The 15,164-nt window shown below is 41.8% G+C and overlaps 1 protein-coding gene across 2 annotated transcripts; it reads right to left on the bottom strand.

The window, feature by feature from the left end:
• Positions 1–1,743: 1,743 nt before the first annotated feature.
• Positions 1,744–13,990, bottom strand: LOC135241740 (CD81 antigen-like). Of its 2 annotated transcripts, XM_064312371.1 has the most exons (8): positions 13,807–13,989; positions 11,236–11,350; positions 9,164–9,261; positions 8,899–8,973; positions 7,355–7,462; positions 6,736–6,825; positions 3,610–3,693; positions 1,744–1,955 (listed from the first exon to the last, which is right to left on the bottom strand). In XM_064312371.1, the coding sequence occupies exons 1-8, from the start codon at positions 13,870–13,872 to the stop codon at positions 1,893–1,895; spliced, it is 699 nt and encodes a 232-aa protein (XP_064168441.1). In that variant the 5' UTR covers positions 13,873–13,989; the 3' UTR covers positions 1,744–1,892. The 2 variants fall into 2 exon arrangements, with proteins under 2 accessions (XP_064168441.1, XP_064168442.1); XM_064312372.1 differs by lacking the exon at positions 11,236–11,350 and having other exon boundaries at positions 13,807–13,990.
• Between the last annotated feature and the right edge of the window lie 1,174 nt (positions 13,991–15,164).

Genomic DNA, 15,164 nt, shown 5'->3' with positions numbered 1-15,164 from the left:
TTGTTTTGCTAATGCAATATTTACCTCTAACTGCCTATCTTCGGTTAATGTCAACGGTCATAATCATAATAAACTGTTTTTCCTTTTCAGTGCATCTAACATACACGGTTTGCATCTACGCTGACCCGGGTGTGCATCTCTGCGAGGACCAGTAAATGTATTGGCCTCTTATATGGTTTAGGGGTAACACCGTAATCGAGTTACCTCCTGGGCATATTGATAGTTACACTAGCCGGAAGTGCAGCTGCTCTGGGATAGCTTGTTCGAGTCCGTGTCCAGATTGGCCCTAGTGTTATTTCATATAAATAATAGAGGGGTCATAGTCCGGGATATTTAGATAGTTAGATTTGGTACAAACACATTTTACAGGTTAAAGTCACCATTCATGGTGTGACATTATTTGCAAGATTCTCGGATGAGTAGCACCTTTACCTGCCAGGATAGAAGGTCTTAGTGTCAGAGAACAATTACATGAATGCCTGGCAGCAGTGGATAGTCTTGCTCTCCGGGGTACAAGTCTTGCCACCCACCATTTCAGCACACCCCAGTCAATACATGTATACGCAAACCCGTATTCGCACAAACTTCCACAATACATATTTATTGAGTCAGATAAACTTGGTTTTCCTCATTGCAAAACACATCTAAATAAACTTCCTAATCTTCTTAATCACTTGGCCTCTTAGTCCCTGTCACTGATTTTAAATCCTTACAGTTTGGTGTCTGGATCGATGTGCTCGGCAGGGCACTAACTTTAAACCCTTTCATTGTCAAGAGTGCAAACAATTCCAGAGGGATGTTTGAGTACTGAAACCCAATTACTGTAAATAAATCTGTTCTAAAGAAAGGCTCTATGACTGCAACACATTTGTGTCTGTAGATTTGTCGTAAAGCATGACTGTGACAATTTTGCAGATCTGTTATAAAATGCTCTAGCATTTCAACACAATTAGCAAATGGTAAAATGGACTGCAATGGAGTGCTTTTCCAAGCAAACACACACACACACACACGCACAAGGGCACACACACTCACACACACACACACACACACACACACACACACACACACACACACACACACACACGCACACACACTCACACACACACACACACACACACACACACGCACACACACACGCACACTCACACACACACACACGCACACACACACACACACACACACACACACACACACAGGGTTTTCCTGCTAAAGGACTCTTTTGGACTCTTTTTGCCCAGGGGCCAGGGATTGAAACGATTGCCAGATGATCACTCGACCACCAAATATAATGTCACCCCTTATGTCAGTAGATCTGTTGCAAAGAATGACTAGCATTTAAACACAATTCGTGTCTGTAGATCTGTTGCAAAGAATGACTCTAGCACTTAAATACACTTAGTGTCTGTGGATCTTTTGCAAAGAATGACTCTAGCACTTAAACACAGTTAGTGTCCGTAGATCTGTTGCAAGGAATGACTCTAGCATTTTGACTCTAGCACAGTTAGTGTCTGTAGATCTGTTATAAAGAATGACTGGTACTTAAGCATATTTGGTCTCTGTAGATCTGTTATAAGGAATGACTCAGGCACTTAAACACAATTAGTGTCTGTAAAAAATTTTTTAAAGAGTGATTGCCACTTAAACAATTAGTGTCTGTAGATCTGTGATAAAGAATGACTGGCACTTAAACAATTAGTGTCTGTAGATCTGTGATAAAGAATGACTGGCACTTCAGCACAATTGGTGTCTGTAGATTTAATAAAAACCGATGCTGAATGTGCAAGCAAATGCAGAAGGAATTCTTTGGAAACACAAAACAGAAGAATCTCGGTCAGCCCGGCTGCTCCTGGAGTCACGGCACCCTCAGGCCATTGGCTTTGACATCAGCTTCAGTATGAGGAGCTGTTGCGGATCGCACAGCACAACACCATGCTGAAGACCATCTCAAAGATCTGGAGAAGAACAATGCAGAGAGGGGTTAGAGCAGGGATCTCAAGCTCCAGTCCTGAACCACCATGGTGTCTGCTGGTCGTCATGGTGTTTCAGCGCTCAAATTCTTCATTTACAACGCGGTTTAACTACAAAGTCAAGACAACCCATGGACAGGCGTTTCAGAGACCAGCGTTAAAAGGAGAAAAGGTGACCCTCCAGGAGAGAAGTTTTGGATATCTGTGTTCGAGCGAGGGGCACGAGGCCTTTCAAGCTTGGGGTACAGGCTACACACAGAGTATTTTTCACCCAGATGATTGAAGTACAGAATGTAGTAGGCAGTCAGTAGGACCTTCCTAGACAGCTTAGGCTGGCATGACTTGTCAGCCCATTGAGCAAATCGTATGATAGCAAATTGGTAACACGAGGCAGGAAACTGGTCATCATTTCCTGTGTATATTTTGTGCAGTACAAGAAGTTAAGCTCGCTGCTTTGCAGCAAAGTTCATGTTTTTGGGTTTTAAAGGTTTTACATTAACTTTGATCTTTTGTATTTTGTTGGGGAGCTGTAACTGACCTACAGTAACCTGAAGCAATGCATTACCATTTTAAACAAAACTTTCTGTGTTTCACATTCACATTTAAACATAACTTCTCTTTTGTTGTTTTCATGATAGGGTGATTGGTGGTGACTGGTAAATGGACTGCATTTATATAGCGCTTTTATCCAAAGCGCTTTACAATTGATGCCTCTCATTTGCCAGAGCAGTTAGGGATTAGGTGTCTTGCTCAAGGACACTTCGACATGCCCAGGGCGGGGTTTGAACCGGCAACCCTCCAACTGCCAGACAATCGGTCTTACCTCCTGAGCTATGTCACCCCGATATTAACAAGAATGGGTGCTTAAGGGCATTAAGAGGCATGAGAGACATTGATGATATATGAACATTTAAAACTGCCAATGTATTAATTGTTGATATGTATTACTGAATTTTAACAGCAGTCCGGCCGATAGGAGCTCGTTTGGTTGGGATACACTACTTGTTTTGTTTTGGATAATTTGGTGTTTTCTGTGTTGTTTGTGAATCAGTATTAACTTGCTAGTGTTATTAACTGGTCTTCTGTCTGAGTTTGTCTAGCTGTTAGAATTTCCCTCCAGGCAGCATGGGCAGTGGATGCATACACCGTGTGGCACATTTTCCAGATATTTGCGGTGGTGGGGGAAATGAGCGCAGTGACTTTGCGTGCTATGTTGACTGTTTTGCTCACTCCCTTTCACCCCCTTTCCCCTGTGCCGCCTGGTGTTTACATTTGTCCGTCTTTCCTTCCTGCTTCCATTGTACTTGTCGTAGCGGTTGTATATTCGTAAGATCTGTTTTTTGTTATACAAACTATATGGCTGTACTCTGCATTCAAATATAGCTGCTCTGCAGCAGCATATTTAAGCCAATATCCTGACTGCTGGAATTCATTTTAACATGAAAGCACCTGTATTGTGTGTGTGTGTGTGTGTGTGTTTAAGGGGTAAGATATCTCTCTAGAAATTTTACAAGAATTCACAGAAAGGGAGGCCTCAAGCCTACTTTCTTCCACTGGGGAAAAACACGACACACAAACAGCCCCACTGCTATTGCATTCATCTCATAAACTGAAAATATACATATGAAGTGATACCCACCATAATGACGGTGACGACAAGGGCTGAGATCCCAATCAAGTATATCTTATGAGAGAAAAGTTCTTGCAGTCGGGTATGGCAGTTCTGAGGGAACATAGGACATTTTATTTACCGTGGAGAAAACACAATAATTAACACAATCCATTTCCTTTTATTTATCAGGAACTGAAGAGTTAAGTGTGGGAAATGGGAAAAAAAAGCACTATTCTCAAATTCAACGGAAAATGATCTTTATTAAAATAATGGCAGCAACAGATGTTCAGTGTCAAACTAAACCCCAATCCTATCCATTGCCTACTCATAATACATTTCCCAAGCTTTGATCAAGACCAGTAAGCCAGACAAATACACTAAATGGATGCACTAAATCTGTGATCATAGTGTACTGCCCATGTTGCTGACTGAATTGGAAAGTCTTGTGACTTGAGTAGTTCCCCAATCCCAGTTGCCATTCTAGTATTCATCAATGTACACCAACTGTATTGTAATCATGATAAGATCAAGGGGAATATGTGGCCAGGAGACAAAATGGCATCAGAGGCAGATACATATTTCTCACATGTGCATGTGAAATTTTGAGAGCAGAATTACAAGGCCCCTAGTTATGTATACTCATATAATTACATTACATTTATTTAGCAGACACTTTTATCCAAAGCGACGTACAAAAGTGCGTATCATGGTCATTGGACAACTACATAACACAGTTTCAATATCTGGCCCTTAAAGCCTGTAGTACTGTTGGTTCTGCTTTCTACTCGATATTTAATTAATTAATCAGTGTCACTGATTGGCCAGATATTCCACTCACCTGCTGCCATGGGTCTACTTCAGCCCCACATTACAGGAGACTAAAAACCTAATGTGCTACTTCCTCTCTGCCCAGTCACAGCACAGTCTAAACTGGACTTACGAAACAACCCCACCATGGCTAGAGATGGACCAGTCAATGACCCCCAGAACTGCCCATCAAGGATCTACCCTTCATAGACAAAAGCACAAAAAAACCACCACTGCTGTCCAACCAATACCATCAGGGCAACGCTGACTGCCTGCTGGAAAGCAAATAAAATTTTTCACTATGCCCCTTCTCCCTTTGCCCTCACATAAGCCCATGTTAACCAATAAAAACTTTTCATTTTCTCAATATGGGAAAAAGTGAAGAGTAAACAGCCAGAAAGACATTTTCAGTGGTGGTTTGTTCATGACCTTCAACCTCCTCCAAAACAGATACAGCGCTGCACTTTCAGTGTCAAATAAAGGCCTAAGACACTTGACACTGACAACATTCATAGTCACCCCACCCATCTATCAAAAACTCAAGTTTCTCAAACAAATTGCCACAAATCTACAAACTTCTCTCAACCCAAGACAATGTGTATCGACACCAACAGAATGTGCTTCAGAACCTTAACATACAACAGTGACATTCAGTGCAACAGTGACCAAATTCAGTGACACATTCTCCATGACCTGCAATTCCCAAACATTACCCAAATTCAATTCAATCTATCAATCAATTTTTATTTGTATAGCTCTTTTAACAAAGGAGCTTTGTCACAAAGCAGCTTTACAGAGAACCGGCCCCCAAAGAGTAAGCCAAGGGCAACAGTGGCAAGGAAAACCTCCCTGACTGATAGCAGGAAGAAACCTTGAGCAGAACCGGACTCAGAGGGGGAACCCATCTGCCGCCAGCAGGCACTGGTCCAACTCGAAAGACAATTACTTTTATGTCCTATGGTACTGTCCATATATTCAATCATTCTGGTTGGGTGTCCTGAACAAGCTGTCTGGGATCCCTGACCTCAATATTCCTCTTTGCCCAATGGTCTCATTGCTACTCCACAACCTCACAACTCAAAAATTAATATCATTAATAATGGCTAAGGGTTATTTTCCTCAATTGGAAGGACAGAACAAAACTATCCATGACCCAATGGTTCAAGCTATTAACAGAACACTCTACAGTACAAACTGCAACCCTAAAAGATAAGATCCAGCCTTTCCAAGAACCCTGGTCCCGCTTTCTACAGTCTCTAATTTAGACCCGATTTCTCCTCACTACCCAGAGTATCCACCCCCATAGCTAACCAATGAAAGGCTTTAGCCGCTGTACCAGTATCTTACCCACACTGTACTACAATGTGCACTGCCCCTATTGGCTTGTTTGTTATTCTCCTAATAACAAGAACACCTTGGAACAAGGGACTTAAACTGAATCGCTTCAGGAGAATATAGAGCTATATAAATGCACTCTGGGTAAAACCAAAAGCTGTTTTACACCAAGTTACCACTCTGAGGCATTTTTATCCAATCATTAATCCAGTATAATCTGCAGTACTTTTGATTCGTGTGCAGCCAAGAATAACTTGCAGCATGTGCAAAACAAGGCCACAAAACAGGCCCTTAACTGCTCCATTAAAACACATGTAGAACTAATGCATGAAAGCCTGTCATGGTTAGCAGTTGAGGAGAAACATAAACTGAGCATCGAGGTTCTTCTGGAATGTATTAAAGTGCAGTTCTCCTCGGAACACTTTACAGAAGCAGTTTGCATCATTATAGGTCACATACTGCTTGTGCAGGTCACTTGGTTCTCCCTAGATCAAGGACAAATCTGCTTAACGACACCGTCATCTACAGGGTTATATCAGAATAGTATTCACTACCTACCCAAAGAATGCAAATAAAAAACATAAACACGTTGAAAAAGAATGCAATGAGACGTTGAGCTGGTTGCTAGCTCGCTGACTAGTACACAGCAGTAGAATGCATTTTTCCATTGAGTCGAGTGAATGTATTTCATAATGTTGAGCATAGTATAATATCATTTATTGGAATATGATATTATGGTTATGTGATAAAATGTTGTATTCTCTTTGGTTTAGTCTCTTGTGTTCATGTTTTTAATTTAGATTTTGCTTTTGTTTTTGTGACGAACGGCTTTACGCGCGAGGAACCCAGGAAGACTAGCGGTCGTCAAGGCGAACGCTGACGCTAATAGGGACGCTAATGTGAAACTGAACTGTAAGCGGTGCAATTCACTCCCGATGAGGGCATGCGCTGAGCGCCGAGATGCAAACGTTGAGCTGAAGGGCCTACAGCGCATCAGACGTGGGGACTTACCGCTGGCTTGTCTTGTGAAGGTGTCTTCTCGCACAGATCAGATACTTCCTTATGCACTTCCAAGAAGTCACTCTTTCCACAGCAGTGAAGCTTAACGGGGAAATAGAGTCGCATGTCAGTCACCTCCTCCCTACTCCCCTTTTCAGTCAGTCTGTGATTGTGTGTGTGTGTGTGTCTATTGCTTATATTCAAAAAATACTAAGAGCTGAAAAAGCTGGAAGGACAAGGAAAATGAAACCTTGCAATGCCACGCATGGCCTTTATTTCCAACTGCATTTCATTCAGATTCAATGGATCGATGGAAGTGGTGGCTGAGGACTAACAACAGTACTTGAGCTCTGTTAAATAACACACTAGCAAAATGGCAGTGTTTTCTGCCTTTTAAAAATAAGAACCGTGTCAGAGCACTATGGCCATACTTGGTTTCGACAACATTTTTAGTTTTCTGAAGAGCACTTGAACATGCAACCGGTTTGGTTATTGGTATTCATACAGTGGGCATTTTTCCTTTTTATCCAGTTTATGTCATTAAATTTTCTCTTTTCTCTGTAAAAATTGTTTTCAGAGGACAAGGTGTCAGCAGGCCTTTTCACAAGAGCACATGATAAGGATTACTTACCATTTTGTGGAAGGCCGTCAGAACTGTGGTTGCTGCCTGCTTGCTCTTTGGGTCGCTGATGGCCTTGTCATACGCAGCGTCATAAAAGGTAATCAGCTCCTTTGAGATCTGAAACGGAGAGCGCTTCAATGGTGGAGGTGTTCCTCTCGACCGAACATGCTGTAAACTGTACCTAAAAAGGATTCATGCATTTTACTCAAAGCGACATAATTAATTAACCAATTAACTGGGGGCTCAGCTGAAACGTCCTACTTCAGCCTATGACCGCGTCTGTTCGCAGTAGCCAGCTGACATATCCGTGGTGATGTCACTTGGCCTATAAGAGTGCATTGGAGGAAAATAGGCTGAGCAGCCGCAAACAGGCCTGGAATGGGAATTGTTACACACTGAACACATTGAGTTGATACCTAATATGAAGTACTGTACTGTGTAGGATACGACACAAATGCGTAGTCTGGGGAAGTGTAAATCGAAAAGCAGGGATTCTCTAAATGCTACCTGCGGATAAAGCCGTGCAGTGTAAGTTAGGCCATAAAAATTAGATTAGAAGTTTAACGGATATTGCGCTTCACTTTTCTCAAAAACAAACAAACCAAAATACTCAAGAGATGATTATTTTGTATTCATTATTTTTAGAATGAAACATGACCTGTTTTGTGTGGTCAGGCACCGTCTGCTCTTCCTTGATTCCTTCATTACAGAATGCACTTTTTTCAGGGTTGCCCAAACTTTAATCAGCTGAAATGTAATATTTCTAATATTTTAATATGTATCAATCTAGGCTGGACATTTTTTAAACTGTTGTCAAAAGCACTCTCGTATATGGACCTCATCGGCACAAATTCAAGGAGAGGGGCTTGGTCATATCAGAGTCTTGGGGTTGCCAGCCATCTAAATTTACATTTTTAAAGAGGGTAAACTTTTTTGTTTGGCCACTCGCCTCACTTTTCTGCGAGTAAAATCCGTGAAACAACACTCACATTCTGATCATATGATTTCAAAAGTGTTCGCTTTTTATAAAAAGTACTGACAGTGCTGGTGTGTAAAAGGATTGCGTTCTCTCTGTTGGAGAGATGACACAGGTATGACCCCAACATGTATTTGTCAGAGGCAGCATAACACAAGCTTTGAGCTCCCTCTATTGGAGAGAAGTAATATAGCACCACATTGATGTTTTCTGTTTCCAAATTTCATAATGGCCATTCGCTCAAATGAAAACATGACACCTAGTGGATGGCTATAATTAGGAAACTCTACCCTGAAATTATTTAAGGATCAAAAAAAAAAAATCATGATGTGTGCCCAAAAAAAAGTGCTACAAATTTGTCATGGATCTTTCTGCTTGCCATGTGGCAATTCTAAGATTTCTCCAGCACCATCAAGTCTGAGAGATCTGTGTTCCTGGGTATAGGGCCCTATATAGGGCCCATCGTATAGGTCCCTGTAAGTTCTCAGTAGGTTGAACCGAAGGGCACACACAGAAAACAGTATGCAGGCCTCGACTGTGTGTTTCCAGTGCTGGTTTTGCATTCGAGCTCTCTCACCGTATCCCGGTTTATAAATCCCCAGATTCCAGCCGCCACCTCGCCGGCAAACAGGATCGTTAAACAGGCGAAGAACTGCCCGGGAAAGCATAGAGAGGAATAAAGGAATACGTCAATACTGTAAAACCGTACGCTGCAAATCCACTTCATCACAGCCAATTACGGGGCTATTTCTCAGCTCCAGGCATTGAAAATAACAATTAGGACACCCGAAAAAGAAACAGGGGACACTGTAACTTGCCCCACTCATCTGCGCACGACTCACCGTTCCCAGAAGGCACTGCGATTCCTGGATAGCACCATAGCAACCCAAGAAGCCCACAAACATCATCAGAGCACCTACAGCAATCAGTATGTACACACCTAAAGGACAGAGATGAGGTTGTGCATCACATGGCAGTGTACATTTTACAACGAAGAGACCATTGAAGAAAGAGAGACACAGTAGACAGGAAAAATAAATAATGAAATGTATGAAGCCTGAAAAGCCTTAAAGGAAAAATACACCTGGAAATGTAAAAAAATATGTTCTTAATACCTGAAAAATGCCTAAGAAATACCATGTAAAACCCTGACTGGTTTCTCCTATTCTTGTTGAATAGAAAGCAAAAAGTGTAATGCAAATTGGCATGCATGCTTCAGCGACTTGTCATTAAGTTCTAATCAATAAATCAACGAATTACATTCCAAATCAATAGTCTACGCATGTGTGGGCTACTTGTCCTCGGTCAGTCACGTGACCGTCAATGCCATTTTTCTATCCTTTAAACTTTATCTTGAAAGAGATATTGAGCTAAGTGGTTAAGTTTCCTTTGAATAAGTTCTCTGGCTATATAAATCTCTGACAAGCTCCCGCTAGAAAGAAGGTATTGCAGAATCACAACTGACAAATAAGGATGTGAAGATGTTAGCTGAGAACACACAGAGATACATGCATTGTGCTTCTTACAATGACTTAAACATCCCATTAAAAGAGAACATTTCATGTCTTTAAGCTAGCTCTCTCCAGATGATTTCATCAATCAAATTTATTTATATAGCCTATTTCACAGCGACAGTCACAACACGCTTCACAGACAACCCTGGCCTGAGCCCCAGAGTGAAAGCTCCTTCCCGTGCCACAATACGCATACAGTATGTTCACACACCAGTCACTCCCCAGGTCCCACGCAAGGCCGGCTTTTCCTGAAATTTTTCCTAAGACGCTGGCCTTCCTGTCTATTTAAAGACCTCGACTGACAAGAGCTGCCACGCGGGGTGACAAATGCACCCCTGTTGCCCAATTCCTGCCGCTACAATAACACCGGTTTCACCCCCCCCCCCCGAGCGCACGGAGACCACGGGTCGCGGGGCGGAGCCACAGAAACAGACATGAGGAGTGTGAGGCGAGGTTGAGGCCTGCGGGGGAAACGGAGTCCGGAGCCCAAACAATAGGGACAGCTGTTGGGAAGACAGGACCGGCGCGCGGGGCAGTTCGGGAGAGAGTCAGGAAGCCTGCCCCCCGTAGGCAAGAAGCCGCACTTCCTTCGAGGGGGGCGGAGCGAGCGCGGCGGGACAAACATCCCCTTCTCGCCCGCGCCCCCGTGGGGGCGGACGAAATGGCGGCAACGCCGCCTGCGCAGCGCCAGGAGCATTCGGACCCTGCGAATCCGGCTTCCAGGAAACGGCAGTTTCATTTGAAACCGCGCCGCTGGTGTGTTTTGGCTCATTGGGAATGCTTTAGAGCTAAGGCAAAAGGCATCCTAAATCCACGTCCAAATCGATCGTAAGCAATTAACTTTTGCTCTGACTAAAAAATAAAAAAAATTGTGTTTACAAGTTGCTCCTTTCTTTTTGATATTTATTTGCCTTTGTCTGATAGGTACAGAGACAGAAACTGAGGAAGAAGATGGTTGGGGATGATACTGTTGTAGAAGAAGACGGAGCTGGTGCTTACACAGATAAAAGATGGTGGAGTTGGTACTTACACATGTAAAAGATGGTGAAGTTGGTACTTACACGTAAAAGATGGTGAAGTTGGTATTTACACATGTAAAAGATGGTGGAGTTGGTACTTACACATGTAAAAGATGGTGGAGTTGGTACTTACATGAGTAAAAGATAGTAGAGTTGGTACTTACACATGTAAAAGATGGTAGAGTTGGAACTTACACATGTAAAAGATGGTGAAGATGGTACTTACACATGTAAAAGATGGTGGAGCTGGTACTTACACATGTAGACGGAGGTGGAGATGGTACTTACACATGTAGAAGGAGGTGGAGACGGTACTTACACATGTAGAAGGAGGTGGAGATGGTACTTACACATGTAGAAGGAGGTGGAGATGGTACTTACTGACATAGAAGGTAGTTGGGGCTGGGTTTCCCTCAAACTGCAGCAACAGCAAATTACTGGTCTGTTCATCGTGCCGAAGCCACAAAGCCACACCAAGGATGACGCCCCCAGACAGCTGTCAGACAGCATAGGCGAGTATGAAGCAAAGCCCCCAAACACACAGTCACCACACCTGCACCAGTACACTAGAGACGGTTCATTCAATTATTTCATTCGATGTTCAACCCCTCTAACAGAGGTAGGCAAATTACATCAAAACACCACTGACTCAATGCACTTTGTGACCAGAGGGAAACCTCCACTCAAGGAAAAACAGCACTTCCATCACACATAATAATACCAAAGCAAAATAAAAATACATCAGGGCAGTAGAAAACTATCATTTTGTCCCTGTTTGTGTATAAAAGAGCACAGTTAACACTGCACTTCAGTTTCAGAATATGATTTATTACCGCATAAGTAATACCTACAGCTAAGGCAGTTATTTCTTGAGCCTGCGACCGCCAATAAATTGGTGCTTGAGAAACATAAAATGCTGAATGCCTCGTTCTCTCACATCAAGTGCTGGGGAGGGGGGTGGGCGGTGGGGGGTGGGGGTTTGGGGCAGGGGTGGACCGATTACTGCAGGCACATTTTAATAACAAATAGCGCAACAATAAAATCAAAAAGCTGAATGTTCAAAAGCCAACACTGTTGTACGAAACAATTTGTAATTTGGAGTGTGGGATGGAAATTTGTCAAGCAGAGGACAGGATAACTGAAGCAATGGCAGATAAATCTTTCCCCCCCCCACCTACCCAACCCCCTTCCCCCTACACTACAGGACAGTAGGTCTAACACTGCCGCCAAGTAATATTAATGTTAAAGTTCATCATGTTTGGTTTGCATTATGCTTTCTTATGCTCTAAGAAAGCATAATGCATGGATGTGTTTGCAATAGGCTATAGCTACTGACAGCTAGCACAGCTACTCTTAGCTAAACCGACAAAAATAAACACATCATTGAAACAATTTTACTGGGTGCCACATACATTGTATACATTTCATTTGTGTGACAATAGACTATTTTATTGTATTAAAATGTGACCACACTTCCTTTTTACGCATCCCTGCTATATTTTGCCGATATGTGTTACAGTGGATGGGAATGCATGCACCATACAAGTGTTGCAATTACAGAAGCATTAGTGGGGCTAGGCATATCGGGATTTGTCTGTTGCACCCCCACTATCCCGCCGCGCCCCCCCCCCCCCCCATTTCCGGAACGAGTGTCTCACATATCTCTTTACTCCAGAAGACAGCTACCTCAGCAGTGAGGTCAACGGGAGGAAGTCAATAAAATAAACACAGGATGGGGTTCGAACGCAAACAGGATGCCTGCAGGCCCGTGGAAAAGCTCGCCACTCTGAGAAAGGCAGGAACTTAAAGACGTACAGGCTGCCCTGACACCAGGACAGCTTGCCTCCCCACGTCACATGAGTGACTGAATCACTGACAACAGGGATCTGAGCAGCAGGGAACTCATGGCAGCTTATGAGGAATTTTCAATGTATTCCTCTTCTTATTTAGGTTTTAAAACAGGCTGTTAAATATTGTAAAGGAACTATTGGGGTCCGTTCCCCCAAGAACAGACCACCAAAAACCAACAACTGAGGGAGAAAGTCAACACTTATACCCTGTCCCCTCAAGGGAAACAGAACAGGTCACACAATCAATTGTAATTATATAGATTATTCTGAATAATTCTTGTACCAGGGAGAAACCATCCAGCAACAGCTATATATATATATATATATATATATATATATATATATATATATATATTCTATGGTTTCAAAAAACACAAGTTTTTTCAAGTTTATCTTTCTGTCTCAAGATAATTTGGTCTGTCAAATTCAAAACCAGACCACACATCTCTGACCCATTCTAGAAGAGGCTACGCACTGTTATACACTTGTAAAAATCAACATAGGTGTATAGCCTTCCCATATCTTCAGACCTCACATTACATACATACATGTACATACTGAATCTGTATCTCAAGATTAAGACAATATGAAAAATGTCTTAATCTTTGCTATTTTGATTATTTCTCACTTAAATGACAGATGCATCCACCTTTTCTGCTTTATAAATGTACAGTGTACAATCATAACAGTAATCCAGTTTGATTATATAGTTCATATTTCTGGACACTGTTAAAAAACAACAACTTTTCTCTTTTGTACAACAGAAAGGCATCTGATGCACAATGGAGTAGAATCCCAAACTCATATTTAAAGATGAAAAGCATTACAATGAATAGAAAAATGATTATCACACAAACAGACCAGCAGGCATACAGCCATTGCAATATATGGTACAGTATGATTTTGATATCAGAAATTTGGTCATTTGAGAGAAAGAGGAATTTTTGCACTGAAATGTTCGGTTTGATACGGACCTAGTAGTCCAATTTTTGACAAAAAGAAATTGACAAAAGAAAAAAAAAAAACTAAAATAAGATATTAGAATAAATATAACTTTATTATAGTTATATTAAATGTAACTATACAAAAAAATATAACTCACCCAAAAAATGAAATTGCAGAAAAACAGAAGATATTTTATGCATTTTGGGAAGCCCTCAACTCCCATGACTGTAGCTTCAGCTCCTCTCTGCAATTACAAAAGTGATACGACACTACTATCTCAGAAAGAGGATGTGGTGGAAATTTAAAGAACAGCCAGCTATGGACAACTGCCCAGAAAAACAGGCAACACCCAGCTATTTCCCCCTCAAAAGTTTGACACAACGCTGAGCGGCGGCAACCAGAACGAAAGCGTCTTTGCTAGTTTTCAGACCGACGCAGTTATCGTTTTCTCGCCCAGCGGCCACGTTGTGAAAATAGAAAATTAACTTGCGCCCAAAATGAAGAGTGGTCGTGCGCATTGTTGGCTTATGGCTATTTTGATTAGCTACAATACAACAATAATACAAAACAAACAAACAAACAAACAAACAAACAAAAAAAAAAAACTGGTCTAAAATCACTTCGCAGTTTCATTGTTATTTTAAGGGCACAACGTTAAGATAGTACTGCAACGCGGGTACACCCTCCTCTCTGTCACGCACACAGGAGCGCGCAAAGACATGCATACAAATATTGGGATGGCAGGTATGCCATCCCGCTAAGTTACGCCTTGATTGAGGAAATATTGGGTAGCATTGCTTTGGAATGCATCTTATTTAATTTCGGCGAGGCAAGATAGCCTATATTGTTTGTAGTACCGTAATTTGGCGTCATTTTGATATCAATACTTTTATTGGCAGGCGTGGATTTTGGCAGTCTGAATGAATGAGTTATAGACGGTGTATGTCTTGTATGTGTGAGTAACTTGGCATTTTTGTACGTTGAAAACGTGTTTTTTATGAGATAAAAAATTACACTGCCGGCACGCCATCGGCACCATTCATTCCACCTTACGGTAAAGCGTTTGTGACATGTCTGTATACCGGGGAAAGGTTCTACTCGCACTTTCAGTGCAAGACGTTTAAAGTTTAAGTGAATTTGAGTTCTGTAACTTATAATTTAACATACTGTAACCTGGGCCGATCTAATACACATAAAAGAATCTGCCTGCCCCTCGACGGGTTACAGCTCAAATGTTATTTTAGAGTTTATTGGTCAGAGAAGTGAAGTCCATGATGAGGTGTAAATATATTATTTCCCTGTTATTAAAATTCCATAAAATAATTAAATCAAACTGTTTTCAGCAAACTCCACTACATTCTAGAGGAACAGCTTTCCAGGTAGTGATGCCATGACTGTCGTGCTTTTTTATATTGTATGAATGTGAAATTACATAATGGACAATTCCTCCAAAATGGCCATTCAATTCTATACATGCTGCTTTTAAAAATTCTATAAAATAATTCAATAAAATTA

Source organism: Anguilla rostrata, chromosome 16, assembly GCF_018555375.3.
Source record: "Anguilla rostrata isolate EN2019 chromosome 16, ASM1855537v3, whole genome shotgun sequence".
Taxonomy (NCBI): domain Eukaryota; kingdom Metazoa; phylum Chordata; class Actinopteri; order Anguilliformes; family Anguillidae; genus Anguilla; species Anguilla rostrata.
Note: the sequence above shows the minus strand (reverse complement) of the source record. Positions and strands in the feature narration are given on the sequence as shown.

Excerpts from the sequence above, each read along its gene's own strand:
- LOC135241740 (XM_064312371.1), bottom strand. The coding sequence starts at position 13,872 with ATGGGAGTTGAGGGCTTCCCAAAATGCATAAAATATCTTCTGTTTTTC. Across the intron at positions 7,463-8,898 it reads GATTTATAAACCGGGATACG|ATCTCAAAGGAGCTGATTAC; the intron begins GTGAGAGAGCTC and ends TCTCCGTTTCAG. Across the intron at positions 1,956-3,609 it reads TTGTCGTCACCGTCATTATG|ATCTTTGAGATGGTCTTCAG; the intron begins GTGGGTATCACT and ends GTTCTTCTCCAG.